This window comes from Ascaphus truei, chromosome 3 (assembly GCF_040206685.1).
Source record: "Ascaphus truei isolate aAscTru1 chromosome 3, aAscTru1.hap1, whole genome shotgun sequence".
Taxonomy (NCBI): Eukaryota; Metazoa; Chordata; class Amphibia; order Anura; family Ascaphidae; genus Ascaphus; species Ascaphus truei.
The window spans coordinates 358,607,824-358,628,251 of record NC_134485.1 but is presented as its reverse complement, the minus strand read 5'-3'; the positions used below and the strand labels follow the sequence as shown (position 1 = coordinate 358,628,251).

General features: G+C 41.0%; 1 protein-coding gene across 5 annotated transcripts in view; it reads left to right on the top strand.

The window, feature by feature from the left end:
* NHLRC3 (NHL repeat containing 3) overlaps positions 1 to 4,625 on the top strand; it is a 35,353-nt gene extending 30,728 nt beyond the window's left edge. For all 5 annotated transcript variants that reach the window (XM_075592039.1, XM_075592042.1, XM_075592040.1 and 2 more), the window contains 2 exons: positions 1,639 to 1,751; positions 4,308 to 4,625. In XM_075592039.1, the coding sequence (XP_075448154.1) occupies positions 1,639 to 1,751; positions 4,308 to 4,545 (351 nt within the window). In that variant the 3' untranslated portion in view covers positions 4,546 to 4,625. The remainder of the gene's footprint in view (positions 1 to 1,638; positions 1,752 to 4,307) is intronic.
* The last annotated feature ends 15,803 nt before the right edge of the window (positions 4,626 to 20,428 follow it).

The following is a 20,428-nucleotide window of genomic DNA, read 5'->3' as shown; positions in this document are numbered from 1 at the left end:
GGGGGGCAGGGAACATGACTGGTAGCAAGGGGAGACACACACAGACAGAGACAAATCTCACCCCGCACTATATCCAGCAACGAAGGGGAGGGTATGTTTTGGGTCATTGTTCATCTGTAAAGTGAAGCGCCGTACAATCAACTTCGCTGAATTTGGCTGAATCTGAGCAGACAATATATCCCTGTACACTTCAGAATTCATCCGGCTGCTTCTGTCTTATGTCACATTATCAATTAAAACTAGTGACCCAGTTCCATTGTAAGCCATGCATGCCCATGCCATCACACTGCCTCCACCGTGTTTACAGATGATGTGGTATGCTTCGGATCATGAGCAGTTCCAAGCCTTCTCCATACTTTTTTTCTTCCCATCATTCTGGTACAGGTTGATCTTAGTTTAATCTGTCCAAAGAATGCTGTTCCAGAACTGGGCTGGCTTTTTTAGATATTGTTTGGCAAAGTCTAATGTGGCCTTTCTATTCTTGAGGGTTATGAATGGTTTGCACCTTGGTGAACCCTCTGTATTTGCTCTCGTGAAGTCTTCTCTTTATGGTAGACTTGGATAATGATATGCCTACCTCCTGGAGAGTGTTCTTCACTTGGCTGGATGTTGTGAATGGGGTTTTTCTTTACCATGGAAAGGATCCTACAATCATCCACCACTGTTGTCTTCCGTTGACGTCCAGGCCTTTTTGTGTTGCAGAGCTCACCAGTGCGTTTTTTTTTCCCTCTGAGAATGTACCAAACGGTTGATTTGGCCACACCTAAATGTTCCTGCTATCTCTCTGTTTTTTTTTTTTGCAGCCTAAGGATGCCCCGTTTCACTTGCATTGAGAGCTCCTTTTGACCGCATGTTGTGGGTTCACAGCAACAGCTTCCAAATGTGAATGCCACACCTGGAATCGACTCCAGACCTTTTACCTGCTATATTCAATAATGCACTTCAAATAAAATAAAAAATATAAAAAAATGGTCAATGTACCAAGGGTCTGACTAATTGCAGTGTGTTACAGATGTAAATTATAAAACAAATTCACAACAAAGTATCAAAAGTGGTCTTAGATGCGTATACTGGTGCTACAGTTCCTGATTTGATTATGAAATAACTAAGGAATAGCCCACACCTGTCCATGAAACAGCTTTTGCGTCAATTGTCTAATTACTTTTGGTCCCTTGAAAATGAGGGGGCTACATATTAAAAAGATGTAATTCCTAAACCCTTCTTCGAATTTGGATGTGGATACCCTCAAATTAAAGCTGATAGACTGCACTTTAAGACCATATTAATTGTTTAACTGTAATTTTAATTTATTTTGGTACACAGCCGAAATAACAAAACTTGTATAAGTGTCCAATTATTTCCGGACCTATTATACAGACTTAGAATTATAGTGTGTGTGTGTGTGTGTGTATATGTATGTATGTATGTATGTATGTATGTATGTATGTATGTATGTATATATATATATATATATATATATATATATATATATATATATATATATATATATATATATGTGTGTGTGTGTATATATAGTATATTCTCATATGAACAGAGGTTTTTCCCCATTTTTGAACATTCCATTTCACTTACAGAATGTGTGAAAAGTTTTTTTTCTTTCTGTTTTTGCTTCAATAGGTTTGGGTGGCAGACCGAGGTAATAAAAGGATACAGGTGTTTGATAAAATCTCAGGGGAATGGATAGGATCGTGGAGCACCTGTTTCTCAGAAGACGGCCCATATTCGGTCAGGTACTGTATGAATGCATGTTAAAGCGAAAATGCTGTATATCTTAAGGCAAGCAATAAAAAATAATATTTACTGGACTCTAAAAAGCCACTTTTCTGAAAAGCCCTGATTTTAGTCGTAGGATTTAAAAGTTTTTGATGAGCCACCCATGGTTCTCATCTCTGCAAAGCACTGTAGAAAATCCGCTGTCATTTGGTAGAAATGGCCAAAGTTAATGATACTTGTCTAACATACTTTAGATGATCAGACATGGAGATGAAGCCATACACTGATTTATGTATCATTATCCCTCAGCTTCAAAACTCCAGGGAAAAATATTACACGCTTTGTCAAAGAAATTACGTTGCATTCATTGGCGTTTGCTACAGATGCCTTCAGATTTTGATTTATACTTTTTTGGAGATCTTAAATATTAATCTAGTTTTATATTTTAGAAAATGTATTTCTAAAGCGATAACCATGCTTTAATGCGGGGGGCGCGACATTTCCAGAGGCTCTGCGCTTCACCGAAGGCATTTAAATTAAATGCTGGGGGAACGCGCAAGGCCTCTGTAAATGTACTTACCTTGGCTTCCAGCGATGCATCTCCATGGCATGCTGCTCAACGCCTTCACCTTTTTATCGGGTAATGTGACAGTTCCAGACGTTTTCGTCGGCTAATACCAATTGAAGTCACGGGATTGTCGGCCAGAAAACATCCCAAACTACTGCTTTTGGGCTATATAGAATTGGTTATTTAACCCTTCAGGTGCCCCAAGATGTAGTCACTAAGGAGTGCTTATTTTTCAGCTTGGATCAAATCGTGCATTCCCCGGAGCACAAGACGCGATCTGCAGTGAAGGGAAATGGTAGAGGACTCCTCTTCCATTTCTGGATTAAGGGCCATTGTAACATGACCATGATTTGCTGGAGGGGCTGTGGCGCTCTCGTGTTGCAGCCCCTTCAGCACTCAAAGGGTTAAAAGAAAAACTGTTGGCAGACAAGACTGATTAGTAATATAAATGTATCTGTGAATGTGTTTTGGAAGGGATGACTGCTTTAAACACTGTGTGAGCCTCTGTTCGTTAATAATGCTTATAGATCTCAAATCTGTAAAAGCAACTAACTTTTTTTTTTTGTAATTTATTTTTATTAAACGTGTGATCCTCTAGAGATCCATCATGTACTCAAAGCCACAATTCTTGTTTTCCACTCAACTCTCCTTTGCCCACCCACACCAGTTCCCACTACTTCACTTACGGTTCAAGACCTTGCTGTTTGACACAGCACTTTGTCCAGCCCCAAATACACAACAGTAATCCTCAGCTGCTTCCAACAAGTTGCTGAGGAAAAAGTCTCCATTCTTCTTCTCCTCACCCCTGCCCCTCTCCCCTCTACAACCTGCACTCTTGATCCTATCCCCTCACAATTACTCTGCTCACTCTATACCACATTTTGTAACCTCTCTTTGAACACAGGCTTATTTCCTTTATTCTTCAAGCATATTTGTCACACCCATGTTGAAGAACACTTCTCTTGATCTTTCCTTCCCTTCCAGCTCCCTTTTGCCATTTGCAACCAAACTTCCTGAGCGACTCGTAACGGCATGATGGACTTTCTCTCTTCAAAGTCTCTCCTTGACGCCAGCAGTCTGGCTTTTGTCCTAACCACTGCACTGACACTGCTCTAACAAAAATTACTAATCTATTCCGGGCCAAATCACAAGGGCAGTTCTCCATTGTTTTGGACCTTTCTGCTGCTTTTTGATACCCTTGATTATGACCTCCTCTTGTACACCTTCCATTCTATTGGCTTATGTGACACTGCCCTCTTCTGTGTGCATCTTTCCTTTTACTAGTCATTACCATTCACATTTTGTGTACCCAAAGGCTTTGTTCTAGGACCTCTTCTCCATATGTACTTACCTTTTGGTAAACTAAGTCATTTCATTTTCACTACCATCTACTATGGTGGTCTGTTCTCCTCCATAGATGTCCAATCACCATCTTAAATGTAATCTGTCAAAAACTGAACATATTTTTCCTCCTAAGTCTACACCTACACCGGATTTCTCACTTGCAATAGATGACTCCACCAAAATCCTGATCCTCTTGGGTAGATATCTAGGTATCATTCTTGACTCCTTCCACTCCTTCATCCTGCACATTTAATATCTTTCAAAATCATGTCCATTTCTTCTCCTGCAATATTGCTGAGACATCCCTTCCTTACGGAAAAATCCACCAAAATTCTTACTCCTACACTCATTGTACCCCGACTGGACTACTACTGCAATCTGCTTCTAGTTTGAATATGCGTTTCTAGGATGAAAGTAAACATCCCGATGCTGATAGCCAAATCCTTGATAAGAAACTCACACAAACTATTCCTTATGTCTCCACTCTCCCCTTTCTAGATTGTAAGCTCCTTGGGGCATGGACATTCTTCCTATTGTCTGTTTGTCTTAACATTTATGTATGCATTTGTCATCCCTCCCACATTGTACTGTGCTGTGGAATAAGTCGGCACCATACTAATAATTGATCATCATTTAACACTCTTCTCTCTCTTTATTATAGGCTAACAGCCGATGAGAAGCTGCTTGTTGTTGCTCAGCTCAACCTAAATAGAGTGCTATTCTTAGCTGTGCCTCCAATAGGGGACATTGGAGACTGTCATGTTGTAAGCACCATCCAAATGGCAGATGGAGTCCGGCCACATCTTGTAGACGTCAATGTAAAAACTGGCTCTGTTTATGTTGCAGAAATTGGTGCCCAACAAGTGCAGAAATATGTGCGATATGATATGAGGAATTAAGTGAAATGTTTACATTTTTGTTTACTGGTCTTCACATTTTGCACAACAGAATTTGAAATAAAAAAACAAAACAAATGGCATATTTATGGTTTGGTAGAACTGCATAAGAATTGTACAAATTGTGAGGATTCGCCATCCTGGCGGCCGAATACCGTCTCCTCACCTCAAACCTGCTGCGGTGTCGGACTCTCTGGAAGCGCATTCGCGCGGTCCCACTACGCACACGTGCGCTGATCTTGCGCGGTTTGTCTGCCCATCTGCGGGTCCTGGCCCCTCTTCCTACTCTGGCGCTTGCGCTCGTCCAGCCTCCTCTCTCTGCCCCCACCTCGCTGATGGACAGGACCGGCGTGGGAGTGTCGTGCGCACCAGGCTCAGCCCCCTGACCACCGTGATGCGCGCAGGATGGCGCGCCCTCAGTCCCGCCTCCCTGATCAGGCTGCATCATAGGGCACACCTGTGTGCCCCAGCAGCCTATAGGATTCTGTTTCCTGGTTCGCCCTGGCTTACCATTGGAGGACCTGCCTTTATATACCTTCTTGTTCCTGGCTCTCATTGCTGAGCATAGTCTAGTGTGACGCCGTGCCTTGCTGCATTCTAGTTCCTGTGACCTTGCCTTGCCTGTTGCCTGTTACCTGTTGTTGCCTGACCCTGCTTCTCTCTTTGGACTCCGCACCTCACCTGATCTGGATACGAACGACCATTCTCCTGTCTCCAGTCCTGACCTTGGCTAAGTACCCCAACGATCCGATACTCTCCTATCCTGAGCCTGGCTACGTACCCCGACGATCCGTTACTCTCCAACCCTGAACCTGGCTATGCACCCCGACGATCCGCAACTCTCCTCCTGATTTGGCAAGTACCCTAACTACTCTTAAATCTCCAATCCTGACCTGGCTTGCGCGACCAATCTACATCCTAGGCGCGCCCGCGTGGCTGTGGGTTGGCGTTACTCAATTCCCTACCTCAGCACCGCGGTAGCACTTCGTTTGTGGTGAGCTACACATTACACAAATACTGTAGTTTGCATGTCTCGTAACCTGAATAGTGGACACTTATGTTCTGACATGCTTGTTTAGAAAAATATATTTTGTGTAATGTGATTATGGGAAATTGTTCGGTTTAATTTAAGACATTTTTCTACACTGAATTGAATACTGTGTGATTTTATTTAATCCGATCCCTAAACTAACTTTTATTTTCACAGTTTTGTCCCTACTAAATTACATTCCAAATACAAAGCTGCATTTGTCATAATTACTGTATATCAAAGGTGAACTGTCTGATGATCAAGTGTTGCAAACTTCAGCTGTGCTCAAAAAATGGTTTCTAATGGTGTCATTTTGCATCAATGTATCACGGTGCTTTGCGCCGTTTGCATGAGTCAGAATTTTCTGGAACTGTTATAGGAGAATTTAGGAGGAGACTGCAACACCATAGTGATATGCATCACAATTTGCGCCTACAACTGGTGCAGTTTTCCCTTCTTTTTGATTAAATAAATCTCCTGCTTCCGCCGTGGCATTAACTTCTGCTCCAAATGTAAGAAGCAAAGTTTAAACAAGTACATTTTGGCTCAAATTGACAGATATTTTGGAGTAACTTGCACCATCTTCATACAAAGTCTTACAGAAAACAATTACTTTAAGTTATTGCTGCTAAAGGTGGTTCTACAAGCTATTGAATCATAAGGTATACTTAGTTTTTCACACATGGCTTCTCCATTTTGGTTTTATTTTTGTTAAATAAATCATGACATGATATGTCATGTGTTGTTGTTCATCTGAGGGTTGTATTTACCTAATTTTAAGACCTGCTAAGGACAAGATGATTGTTATGTCCTGATATGTAAAACCATAGAATTCCGGGGGCCTATAATGCTGTTAAGACGGCCCTGCACCCGGCAGGTACCTCACCTCACCAAGTGCACCAACTGTACACCTTCAGTTCTAGTGGGCAGCGCTGTGTCACACATTTGGGTGGGTTAGCTCTTGTGGACACTGGGGAGGTTAGGTGCCCAGGAGCACCTCAGTACTTTGAGGGGACATTCCATCGGGGTGTGAGAGTTGGGTTGACGGGCACTGTGGGGAAACAGCCGTGCGAGGCCTACATTGGTGTGGTACTGTTATTCTGTTTGGTTGCCTACAGTAAAACTGTTATCTATCACTACATGTATATTGTTATTTGGGTTCTGTAACGGGGTTATCCCACATAGTAGGATCCTGCTACATGTGGAGACGCTTGCACATGACGGATCAGGTACACCCCAGGCTCCCAGCAGCAGAGGCTCAGCCCTTCTTTGAGCCACAGGTAACGCAGCACACACACGGTAGCAGCCATATCTCCCAGGGGGTGGGGGAACATGCGCTACACATCAAAAGCAGATTATTATTATTTTTAAATCCAAATGAAGGTAACTGGACTTTGTCTTTGTTAAATCTGTTTGCACCAGGGAATTATTTATTTGATACACTTTTCTCTTGATTATTTTTATTTTTTGTCTGTAACACAAGGGGGCACCAAAACTATACCATTTCGTAGTTGCTTGTACTAGCTAAGTCTTAAGTTAATATAAATACGGGAAATATTTATAATATTTTAAAAATAATTCTGTTTTATGCAAATCTCAATGATTTTCTGTCTTTCTAAGTTGACATCTCTTTCAAAGCAGGACCAACACATAGACAACCCAGGAACATTAAATGCTGCTTTTGTGAGAATGATTGTTATTGATTGAGAATGGCTGTAGCATATTGGTGAAAAAATAGTATAGTCTCCTAAATGTATCTACACTTCAAACTACAGGTGTTTCATTGATTTGCCTAATGGTCAAAACATGGCGTTGGTTCCCTTGGACGCAGGGTGTTGATCCAAGGAATATGTGGAAATGAGAGGGTGTCCACCTGGAGTACAAATGTCACTTCCTGGACTGCTAGAGAGATCAGAGGAACTACATCTCTGTGGCCAGGATGGTACTGAACCCTCGTACGCTGTGGAGAAAAACCCTGCACAAGGATTTACAGAACCCTAACCCGGTCGAAGATACTGTGACTATCCAGATCCTGGTAAAACTAAAGGACCGGGCTGAGTTACCACAGATTTCCCACGGTGCTTTCAATTCAAGCACAAAACTGAAGAGAGTAAAATTGTGTTTAAACTTCAGAAGATTAACCAAGATCTGTTCTTTATTTGAACGTATTACACTATTTTTATCTTTTCTTCTAATTTCCATGTCACTTTAAACACAAAGAAGACACAGCGCACAACGCTCATAGTGCATTACAGAATATTATTGACATAAATAGTAAATGGGTGAGTAATGTGCGTACATCAATTACAATAATAACGAGCAGTTTCGGGATATTTTACCCAACGCCTCCGGAGACCAGAATAGGTGTCCTTGCAGGGGTGATGCTGCTGTCCTCGATGGTGCAGGGTCCTATTGAAGTGTGTGCACAACCTCTGCTGTTCCTTGCTCCCCTGAGCACGGGCAAACTGGGAGCTGCTGATTCCTGCAGTGCTTCAGCAGGGCCGTTTTAGGCATCAGCTGGGCGCCAGCACTCTCCTCCGTGTGGGGCGCTTCCTGGATCGTGACGTCACCACGGGGATTCGGCGCCGCTCAAACAACAGTCAAAATAGCGCAGTAGGGTGCTAGTATGGGGCTAGAGCACTAGTACAACCTTGTCCTACGCGTTTCGAAACGGAACGTTTCTTCATCAGGGACTAATATTGAGTGGATTCGGGTAGAAACTATATATCCCGCGATCGTGCCTCATCGGGAATAAATAAAAAAAATTATACCATAATATGTCCATTCCAACATGCCTCTAGATATTTTAATTATTTTCATTCCTATTTTGCTGCTCAATATGTTTAGACCTTTCTTAAACACTTTTATGCTTCCTATATATCCTATATTTCACCAGTTGTCATTCAGGTCCATAGGGCAATGATATTATTGATTATGTGTTTTTATACCATGTTTTTAATACCTTTTTCTCTATTTTAGCCCATCAATTGCGTCTTGGTTAACATTGTTTTTGTTATTAAAGTTTGTTCAAAGTTTTTTTGCATATGTTAACCTTAGCTAGTGACGTATGCCCTTCGGGACTTTATTCCCGCCCCCGTTGGTTCCCTATTGGACAATAGAACCAAGGGCTTAGCCAATGAGGCACGATCGCGGGATATATAGTTTCTACCCGAATCCACTCAATATTAGTCCCTGATGAAGAAACGTTCCGTTTCGAAACGCGTAGGACAAGGTTGTACTAGTGCTCTAGCCCCATACTAGCACCCTACTGTGCTATTTTGACTGTTGTTTGAGCGGCGCCGAATCCCCGTGGTGACGTCACGATCCAGGAAGCACCCCACACGGAGGAGAGTGCTGGCGCCCAGCTGTTGCCTAAAACGGCCCTGCTGAAGCACTGCAGGAATCAGCAGCTCCCAGTTTGCCCGTGCTCAGGGGAGCAAGGAACAGCAGAGGTTGTGCACACACTTCAATAGGACCCTGCACCATCGAGGACAGCAGCATCACCCCTGCAAGGACACCTATTCTGGTCTCCGGAGGCGTTGGGTAAAATATCCCGAAACTGCTCGTTATTATTGTAATTGATGTACGCACATTACTCACCCATTTACTATTTATGTCAATAATATTCTGTAATGCACTATGAGCGTTGTGCGCTGTGTCTTCTTTGTATCCATTTGCTAGCTCCAGGGGGTTTCTGAGCCCCCCCCCCCTTCCATCACAGCTGCAGACGCTCAATTCTAGTTAAGTTATTTATTTCACATATCCTTCACTTATCACGTCACGTTTTAGATTTAGTTTGCGCACTATCACTTCTTCTTTGTTCACTTTAAACACAACCTTGAAGATCAAAACTTTATTCTTGAGTGTACAGGCATACCCCGGTTTAAGGACACTCACTTTAAGTACACTCGCGAGTAAGTACATCTTGCTCAATAGGCAAACGGCAGCTCACGCATGCGCCTGTCAGTACGTCCTGAACAGCAATACTGTCTCCCTACCTGTACCAAAGCTGTGAGCAAGCGGGGAGACTATAGAGCCTGTTACACATGCGTTATTTACATCAGTTATGCACGAATATGACGATTGCAGTACAGTACATGCATCAATAAGTGGGGAAAAGGCAATGCTTCACTTTAAGTACATTTTCGCTTTACATACATGCTCCGGTCCCATTGCGTATGTTAATGCGGGGTATGCCTGTATAAACTGTAATAAAGTGTAAACATTTGTTTGTGCTCACAATAAAGCAAAGCCAAGATCTCTGGATATGCGGGGATCCGTTCACCCACTTGGGGATCCTCTCAGATCTCAAACAGAAACAACAAGGAAGACACCTGTGCACGGTGCGCACCAGAGGTGAGTTGTAGATAAATGTATTAAAAACACACAACAAACATTCTTCCTGGAGCTGCAAGTTGTGGTCCGGGGACCCAGTGCATCAGGTCCTAACAGAATTCCATTTACGGACCTCCTGCTACTCGGAACGCAGTGTTGTGCCTTCTTTAATTTACTCAAATGTAAGTTACTGTACTTATGCTTGTTGTGTGTTTTTAAAACCATTTATCTACAACTCAACCCCGGTGCCTGGTGTCTTCCCTGTTTAAAAAAAATAAATATATATATATATATATATATAATATTAGCACTGAAAGGACTGTGCTTGTATGTCCAGTGATAACAAGTCATTATTAATAGGATGATGATCTAAAGCCCCTTGTACCTGGGCTGATATCTAATATGCAATTCTGAGAATAATGAATAGATCAAATATCTACTGGTTGTTTAAGATGTAAAGTTAACCAATAGTTAGTATAACCATGTGTAGCTGATGTTAATAAAACAATGCTTGTGATAAAAAGAATATAAAATAATAATTTAGATATTACAAACCATATGTGTAAAAGTATTATGAAATAATAGAAAAATAAAAAAATCAATATTTCTCAAAGTGTGTACATAAAAATAATAAAAGAAAGTCCCAAGATAAAAAACCATACACTTTTAAGTCCGCTGATTTAAATAGTCCCAATTGTTTGGTGCATAGAACAGGATAATGGCAGCTTTCTTTGTGGGCACAACGACCTCCCTTCACAAACCTGCATAGAACAAAGAAAAAGCGCCCGAACCTAGTGCATTATTTCTAAAATATGAATTTAATTCCAAAGCTCACAAATTAAAACTCACAAACAGAAATAGTATACAGGGGTTTTATGAGAAAAATACTCATGCCCCAATCCAATCGCTGGAACTCCACTCCTCCGAGCGTCAGAAACTTGAAATGACAGCAGCCAACAGATCCTTCCTCCAGGAACAAACTTCTGATGGCTTTAGTTCCAGGCAGGGAGCGAATTCAATGATACAGCGGGTATCCCTGGTACTTCAATGTAGGTGAACCACACATAAAAATGCCTTGACATCAACAGCACATGTGACCCTACGCATTTCCTCAGATACACTGATTTTTTTCAGGGTATGTTCAGCTACACTCGGGGGATGGAGCGCCCGGGAAGGTATCCGCATAAGTACACCAATATTCACGTGGGTAGCGCTGTCTCACACTTGGGGGTGAGAAAGGCCATTGGGGTCTAGACACTGGTGCCCCTACACCCAAGTACTGTGGGGATATTCCGTGGATTGGTATACATATATGTCTATTGCTGTTCCTATTGATGTCATTGTTTATTACCTCCCAGTAAATACTGTTTCCCATACTCTGTGTGTATTACTTGGCATATTGTCTTGGGAGGGTTATCCTACTATGTGAGGATCCTTCTCAGATGGAGGCACTGTTTAGTAGATATACATACACCCAGACTCCCCAGCGGCGGAGGATCAGGCCTCCTATTTGCCTCACAGGTATAGCAGCACACATAGTCGCTCTGACACGGGGAAAGGGGGCTACATTTATAAAGTAGTTATATATTTTTTTTAAAGTTAAAACTTTTTCTGAAGGTACCTCTCAGTTTATTTCAAATGAGGAGCATTTCTGTGTCATATTTTGATATCACTTTGGATTCTCACATAACGATTTATTCGAAGAAATAAAGAAGAAGAAATCTGTTTTTTCACATTCAAGATAACACTTAAAGGGGAGAAAAGTACCTAATCTGTAGTATGAAGCATATCCGAGTCCCAGACATGATGATCTGAAGCGGCACCAGTGTCACCTGTAAAGAATGTTAATCAGAGAGCATGTGGATATGTTTAAATTAATTTCTTATCTAAGAAACATCTGAGGTCATTTATAATTTAGTCCCCTCGGGTAGACTGTCTCCAAAATATATATCCAGCATGCCTCCGTACATGTGCTGGTCTATATGACTGAAATTGCAGTTGTGTTTTAAGTTCATTTGTGAATTAAGTGTGGAGTTAAAACTAGAAAGAATTCAAACAAGGAAGGGGAACTAGGTACAGTATATTGAAGTACAGTTACCTGTTAGCACTTTGTACTCCATAGTGCAACAATGAGCAGGATTAAGAATGCCACTCAATGCACATCTTGCCCATTTTCACATCTTTTAGTGCAATCATTTTTTCTTTGTGGAAAAAAAAATATATATATATATATATATATACATGTAGAGGTATCAGTACCGTGTTAGCCGAGCTTCAATAATCAAAAAATAAATAGATGATACCGTTCTGTGGCTAACGAAATGCTTTTATTTGTGCGAGCTTTCGAGATCGCCGGAAGAAGAGATCAGTGTATCTTGAAAGCTCGCACAAATAAAAGCATTTAGTTAGCCACAGAACGGTATCATCTATTTATTTTTTGATTGTGTTTTTATATATATATATATATATATATATTAAAGCATTGGCTAAGAGTTGCTCATGTAATGTGAGCATGAGATAAAAGGTGGCACTGTGTGCTCATTTGCATGTCATTTCCCAGAATCCCTTGCTGCAGTGGAAGTGCTGTTTGCTGGGTGATAATGGTGAAAGACAGGGTTGCAGACCTGTCTAAGACATGCAAATGAATATACAGGAAAATTTACAGTTGCTTTATGCTTTACTGTGGAGGGTTTTAGTCACTTTTTTACCCACCATAACCTTAATAGTGGTGGTGATTACCTACTCTTATCTCATTTGAGCAAATGTCAGCAAGCCAACCTCACACTGATGATACCCATCAAGGTTGAAACATGTCTGTGAGTGGGTTAACTGACTTTGCATCTCCCAAGTCCTTGCTTAAAAGCTGTGTTTAAAGCAGCATGCATTGGCTAAGGGTTGCTCATGTAATGGGAGCATGAGATAAAAGGTGGCACTGTGTACTCATTTGCATGTCATTTCCCAGAATCCCTTGCTGCACTGGAAGTGCTGTTTGCTGGGTGATAATGGTGAAAGACAGGGTTGCAGACCTGTCTAAGACATGCAAATGAATATACAGGAATATTTACAGTTGCTATATATATATATATATATATATATATATATATATATATATATATATATATATAAAAACACCCAAACAAAATACCCGCAACAGATTGCAATGATAACGGACACTAAAGTCAGGTAAATCAGATGATACATTTATAATCACCCCTGGCGGTGCTACGGGCAGTAAATATATAACAACAAGAAACAAACAGGACCCTTAAAACAGCACTCTAGTATGTCCAAAAAAGTACAAAATTACCTGTCCTGTCTCAACTATAATTCCTGTGTAAGTATACAAGACCATATATTTTTCATAATGAATAATACATGTATACTACACAGAAATAAAGAACCATTGTTAAACCTTATTAGTTGGACCAGGTGTGAGCTGAAGCATAAAAAAAATGAGAAGGGGAGAGGGGAGAGAGGAGAGAGGAGAGAGGAGAGAGGAGAGAGAGAGACTCTCTTGTCTAGTTACATATGGTGATTCAATAGCCGAGCATGTAATTTACACGTTTATAACATGAATTGCTTAACACAACACATTCTATTTTTATTTTTCGCTGCACAAATGAGTTCTTACACATTTATTCAAAGATCATGATATCTCCCCCCTTGTTACTCTCAGCTCTAACATTATGGGCTGAAGTGTGAATTGTGCAAAGAAACCTAAATGCATTTTTCTTTATAGAAATGTGCTGCTTCACTTTGAGTTGTCCCATGAGCTTGTAATAGCAATAAAATACTGCAACAGCTTGGCTGCCACAAATAAATATGTCAATTGAGAATAATCAAATATCAGAAGAAACTGGGGCATTAAAACTGAGGGATGAAGATGTTTAAATAGACTGTAAAGAAGTGGTAGGTAGCAAACTTTAAGTTAAACGCTGCAGGCTCACTTGGCCAATGCTAATTTATAGTTTTATTTTTTTACAAATTGCCTTTATCGTTACGTCACACTTTTTATGATACCATTCCTCTTTCTGAATGTCTCTAATAGTTTTTTTTTCACATAACATTTGATCATAAAAAGATTTTAGGTAGATCAAAAAAAACTGCTTTATAAGCCAGCTGTCAACAAATGAAAGTTTGGAATCATCGAGAACATAGAGAATATTCTGTGTTATTTGTTACTGTGCTTGTCGGAATTAGGCATTTGGGGTTGGACTGTATATGCAACATATCTTTTCTGAAAACTTGTTTCATTGCCAAACTGTTCTTACTTTATTGAGACTCTAATATATATTGGTAAGTCCTAATGGAACATGACTATGAAGAGAATATTAGTTGTTTTCAAAACTCCTCTTGAGTAATCCACTTGAGTAAGCAACTTTAGTTGTTTTGAATTGACACCATTATTCTTTCTATATAATTGACATAGCAGAATGCCATTTTATTGGCAGGATAAAACAGCCTGATGCAATTACAACTTGAGTCTATTGCAAAGTGGCCATTTGGTACAAATCCACAGTAAGAGATGCCATTTCAGCCCAGTTCCATTCTAAGCTCCCACATGTCTAATTTCTCTGTAGCATATCTTTGTCTAAAAGGATTATCTTCAGTGCATGATGAAAATCTGTCTTCCATGGTTAATCTCCAATTGATTTGTTTAGTTACCAAGAAAGGCTTTTGTCAATAATGTCTTGTATTTTTAAAATAAACTCCACAATTTATGAAGCATAATAACAACAGTGCATAAATACCAAATAGTAGGAGAACGAGAAATAGCGAGCAGAAAAAGAATATGCATGGATAGAAGAAAATAGCAAAGAGAGCTATGGGGACTATTTTATATGAGCCAAAGTATCCGATTGAGCCGCTTTTGGACAAAACCCCATTGACTTCAAAAAGGGAATTTCGGGTGAAAACAGTCTGATCGGCCACTTCAGCTGATATAGAATATAGTAAGTCCCCTGGATGGGAGGGAATAATGCAGAAAATAGCAATGGCCAGATCTACTAAGAGGCAGTGGGGCCTATTCTAGTAGTTCCGAAGTTGTCATTGCCAAACTGTGCAGTTTGGCATGTTCAGAAGTTGCAGAATGAAATGTGAGAATGAACCCTATTCTCTAATGCATATTGCATCTTCTAAACCGCGTCTTTAAAAAATGTAAAACCACGCAGGCTGTTTCTTTTTTTTTTTTTTTGTTTGCTTCTGTAGCGGGTTGAACTTAATCTCGCTACACAACGCATCATACACACTATATGAAGCAGCCATTGTAGACAATGTGTGTTGGTGCTGTGGGGAGTCAGAGAGAGACAGACTGGGGTAGGAGTTTGGTGGTAGGTGTGTTTAGCAGCCATTTGAGAGAGATATCTGAGTGAGTAGTCTTTTGGTTAATTTTTGGGTCTTGTCAGTGTGAAAGTTTTCTTGTAGTGTCTTTATTTTTATTTATTTTTTACCATCACTGTTTTTTGTATGTGTTTGGGGGAGTGAGTGACATGGAGTGGAGTGGGTGTGAGAGGACGGTGAGTGAGGGGAGTGCAGGTGTGGAGGTATGGGGAGTAGAGGTGTGGGGAGTAGAGGTGTGAGGAGTCGGGGGGGCGAGGAAGGTGAGGAGTAGAGATGGGCAATTTTTTTTTGCCTATTTGGATCCACAGCGGATTGGCCGGTTCCTTTGGTACACGGATTTCCGTGGATCAAGGTCAAAAAGGGCGATTCACATTTTGTGGATATTTTATTATTATTTCCAATACAATCCACGGATTCCTCAACCCGTGGATGGATTTGTAGAATCCAATCCGCAGATTCAGCAATCCTTTGGCGGATTCTTAAGAACCAACGGATTGCCGACTCCGCAGATTGGATTCTACAAATCCGTCCACATGTTGTATTCAATTGCAGAATTTAATGAATCCGTGCGGATTGAAACCGCCAAATTCGTTTACAGATTTTACACCGTGAAAAGGATTTTGGGGGTAACATCAGCGAAAATCCAGGAACCGGATTTGCCTATCTGTAGTCAGGAAGTTTAGAGTGGCCCCTGGGTAAAGGTACGGGTAAAGGTATGGGAGTCCTGCAGGAGCTCCCATGATCAGGCGCTGCAAGAGGGCTCAGGGAGGAGTGCTGAGAGAGGGAAAGCGATCAGCACACCGCTGAAGCCTCATAATTCAAGGCTCCGGAAGCTGATGCGCCTCCTGCAGCACGCAAGCGCTGTGTGGAAGGAGTATGGAACATCTGCTTTTCTACCGAGGAGAATGAGGTCCTGGTGGAACTGGTAGTCAGGTGCTATGATTGGCTGTTTGGTTAATTAGCAGGTAAGAATACCAATAACAGAAGTATAGTGTCCCAATTAAAAATGATGTTCTGTACAAAGAAATATTAACATGTAGCATACATTTTCACACTCCCGTTTATATGTCAGGGGTACATCACAAATATTTAACACTTAGAGTACTCACTGTAAGACACACGTTAGAATAGTTCTCACATTTCCACTCCATAAACATTTCACTCTCTGCACCTACAGTAACTTATAGTAACAGTGTCTCCACATTCGTTCTCCTATCTGCAACCAAGACTAACAGCATTGACAAAACCTATACAGTATGTGGAAGGAAATATGTGGCACAGTCTCCTCCATGGGAGAGGCACAAAAGTTCACTGAGAACTGCAAGAAGTGTTTCTCGGACCCCAAGAAGAAGGTCAAGCAGAAGGAGGCTGACAGGCATCAGCATACCTCCCAAAGGATGCGCGTGACCACAATGGAGGAGCTCCATTCTCAGTCCAGAGGGAACATTCGGCTTGCTGGGTGACCGGGACATCAGGTACAGAGAGTCTGAGCTTAAACGAGATGAATACTTTACATGATTAAAGGTACTAAGGTTTTATTAACCAAAGAAGGAGGGAGGCTGTGCGCTGCTCCAAGAAAAACTAACCATGGGCTGAAGAGCACAAATTGGCTAAAAAACACTTTATTTTCACATGGATGAAAACAGAGGACCATGAACAGTCCCTCCAACGCCTCTCATGCTGGATAGCGCTTTGTCAAAGAGTTAATAGCAAATTTACAATAATGGTTTAAATACCTGTTTGTTTGTCTCTGCGCATGTCTTCAGGGGGCCTGGTCGTATTGCTAACACCTGAGATTGAATCAATATGAGGAAGGTCGAGAAATCCTCTGTGATTTTGAAAAGACTCTTCATGAGGAGTCAATCACAGACACAGGCTGATTGCCTATGATAATAAAACTCTGCTGTGCAATCTTAGCCGGCCCCGTTAGACAGAGACAGAATATTACAGAAATAAGAGAACTACACAAAATATCATAAAGAGACAAAAAGTGCAACAAGCCACACAGACAAAACAACATAAAAAACTGGTTCATAGTCTGGCACCAATCAAAGGAGATATCCCCCGAGAACCTCCAAGAAAACAACATATAAAAATCAATTACAGGATATGTATCTTTGTAAGAATACTTGAGTAAACCTGAGAATGATCCAGAATAAAAACTATAAGGTACAATATGATATAAAAACCCATAGTACTCCATAGTAAGACAAATCTCAATAAGGGAGTATATGAATCCCTAGTATTGAGCTAATGTATCAATATAATTGTCGACATCTAAATTATGTCTGTTATCTGAATGAGAGGACAACAAGTATCTTTGGACAATTAAAATGAACTAAGTTGAAACGATTTGTAATACTATAGTTACATAGTTGATGAGGTTGAAAAAAGACGTACGTCCATCAAGTTCAACCTATGCAAAATTTAGACGACAGAGACTTTATCCTATATTTGTACTTACAGTATATTGATCCAGAGGAAGGCAAACAAAAAAACCCAGTGACATATCATCCAATGATATCTCCAAATAATAGCAATCAGATTACTCTCTGAATCAACATCCTTCCCATGTTTACTTATTTGGTATATCGCTGTATACATTTCTGATCTAAAAAGATATCCAACCGTTAACATATCTATTGTATCTGCCATCACAGACTCCATGGGTAATGAATTCTACATTGTAACTGCCCTTACTGTAAATAACCTTTTCCTTTGTTACTGGTGAAATATCCTTTCCTCCAATCTTAAGGGGTGACCCTGTTTCGTTTGTACTGCCTTTGGGATGAATAGTTCTTAGGGAAGCTCCTGGTATAGTCCCCGAATATATTTGTATATAGTTATCATAACCCCTCTTAGACACTGTTTTTCTAATGTAAACAAATCTATTTTCGCTAGCTTCTCCTCATAAATCAGATTATCTCTCCCCTTTATTGATTTGGTGGCTCTTCTTTGCTCTTTCTCTAGTTCCATAATGTCTTTTCTAAGGAGTGGCACCTAAAATTGTTCTCCATATTACATCCTGCTCTGATTCTACTACCTTGTGATCTAGGGAAAATCACTTTATCTAATCCCAAATAAATTACAACCTCTATGGTGCAGGGACTCATGCCTGAAAAGATTATATGCACAGCACTACATACACTGTCAGCGCTATACAAGAAAAATATTTTTCTTCTTATTAATGATAATAATAATTGCAATTATTATTAATATTATTATTAATGATGAGATTAATTGCTGTTGTTATTATTAATGTATATTAGTAACGAGGTAGCAGGGGATAGGTTGGACAACATACCCATAGAAAAAAGTACTCAGCAAGATTTATTTATTTTGTACGCCCCCTGTGAGTTGCTGAGTGCTTTTTTCTATGGGTATGTTGTCCAACCCATCCCCTGCTACCTCGTAGTATCCCGATCCGCGATTGGTGTGACACACAGCAGCTCTGCAGGTTTGCTACACGGGATTCACGCTTGCCAAGCCATCAGGAGACGGTGACTCATCCAGAGCTGCCATACTCTGCACCGCGACATCAGAGACCGAACAAGGAACGTTGTTTCGGAATGGGGCTTCAGAAGTAATTTGACTTTTCCTCTGCTGTGCTTTCCCCTCACCAGTTGTTCCTATTTAGCCTTGTGCTTAGTCCGTTATATATCTCTGCTAGTCTTCGTCATTGGACTCAGCAAGATCCCAGCCACTTCTCATACCTGCTGAAAACAGCTGCTGATTATACCCAGAACTATTATACATACACCATGTTATCTAAATTAGGAACTTATGGAAGTTCTATTTTTCTAGGCTAGTCTTAGAGCTATGAATGGCTGCTTTTTTGTTCAATATATTAGTAGTAGTAGTAGTAGTAGTAGTAGTATTAGTGGGGATGATAGTTTCTATATACTGTTTTGTGGTGTACTGATATTTCTTTAGGGGTCCAACATATTTGTACAATGTACATTATGAGTTCAACTTTAGTGTAAAATGGCTAAGATTAATATAAATACTTAATAGCACACATACAGTAAATCAGTTCATGTTTTGCAGTCCAGAAACTGCTTTTGTGGCTTGCAAGAATGCAAAATCATGTCTATTGAGGTTATCTCGCCACCATTGTTGTGGCGTGAAAAAAAATTAGAGTCTTTAGAAGTGGTTTTGATAACGGAGCAACGAGAATTCCAGTTGTCATTAAGAAATGTCCCACTCACACCCTACGCTCTGCTTAGGCCTGTATTCTCCCAGAGTCAGTACGGTTTTCTTATGCCTACAAGCCTTCTTCCATGCTGCACCCTACCTCTGGAAATCTCTCCCTCTCAATATTCGCAGAGCATCTTCTCTCTCTGAATTCAAAACCCAGTTTATAACTCAAGTGTATGTAGCTGTGTTTCCCCCACCCTCTGTGAGATTTGCCCTGTTACTAGGTGTGTAGTGCTGGTACCTGTTGGCTTACAGAATACTGATGGTCCGCCATTGGTAGTGGGGACATCAGGACAGGCTTCTGGGGTAGTTGGTTCGTCATCACTCTTGTGTCAGCGCCTCCATCTCTTGCAGGCTCCAGGAAAGTGAAGGCAATCCCTGCAGGAGAACTCCCCCTACTCCCCCTGATAGATTGCACTCTCTCAAGTCAGGAGTATATTTTAACAAGAAGGGATCTTTATTGTTCCTCTGCATATACAGCATACAACCAGCATCTGCATTCACAGTTCAATCGGCCTCCCGCCTTAGGATGGTTCTTCGACTCAGACCACTGGCCTAGGGCACCAAGGGCGGTTCTTGTTCTTCCCTGACTCCCTATTAGAGTCAGAGGCATGGTACTCACCTGCACTCCTCAAGAGGAGGGGACAGAAGCTGCCAGAGCCCTGAACAATCTCAAAGGGGAGAGACAACTGACTAAATTTAGTGTTGCAGCCCCTTAAGTACGAGGAGGAAGGTCCAAGGTCTGAGCCCCTTAGAGGGCAGAATATAGGCCTTAGCCAACCTCCTCCCCTGTTACTCAAGGGAGCTGCGTACTGGTGGGGAAAACCCTGGATTGGGCCTAACACTGCCTGCACTGGATACCAGGATTTACATGTCAGGCAGGGTAGATTAGTAGCCAAGCCAGGCATGGCTACATGTACAACAAAACATTTGATCAGTCCTGGATTAACACTACTCACTAACTACGGTATATTCTCAGATAAA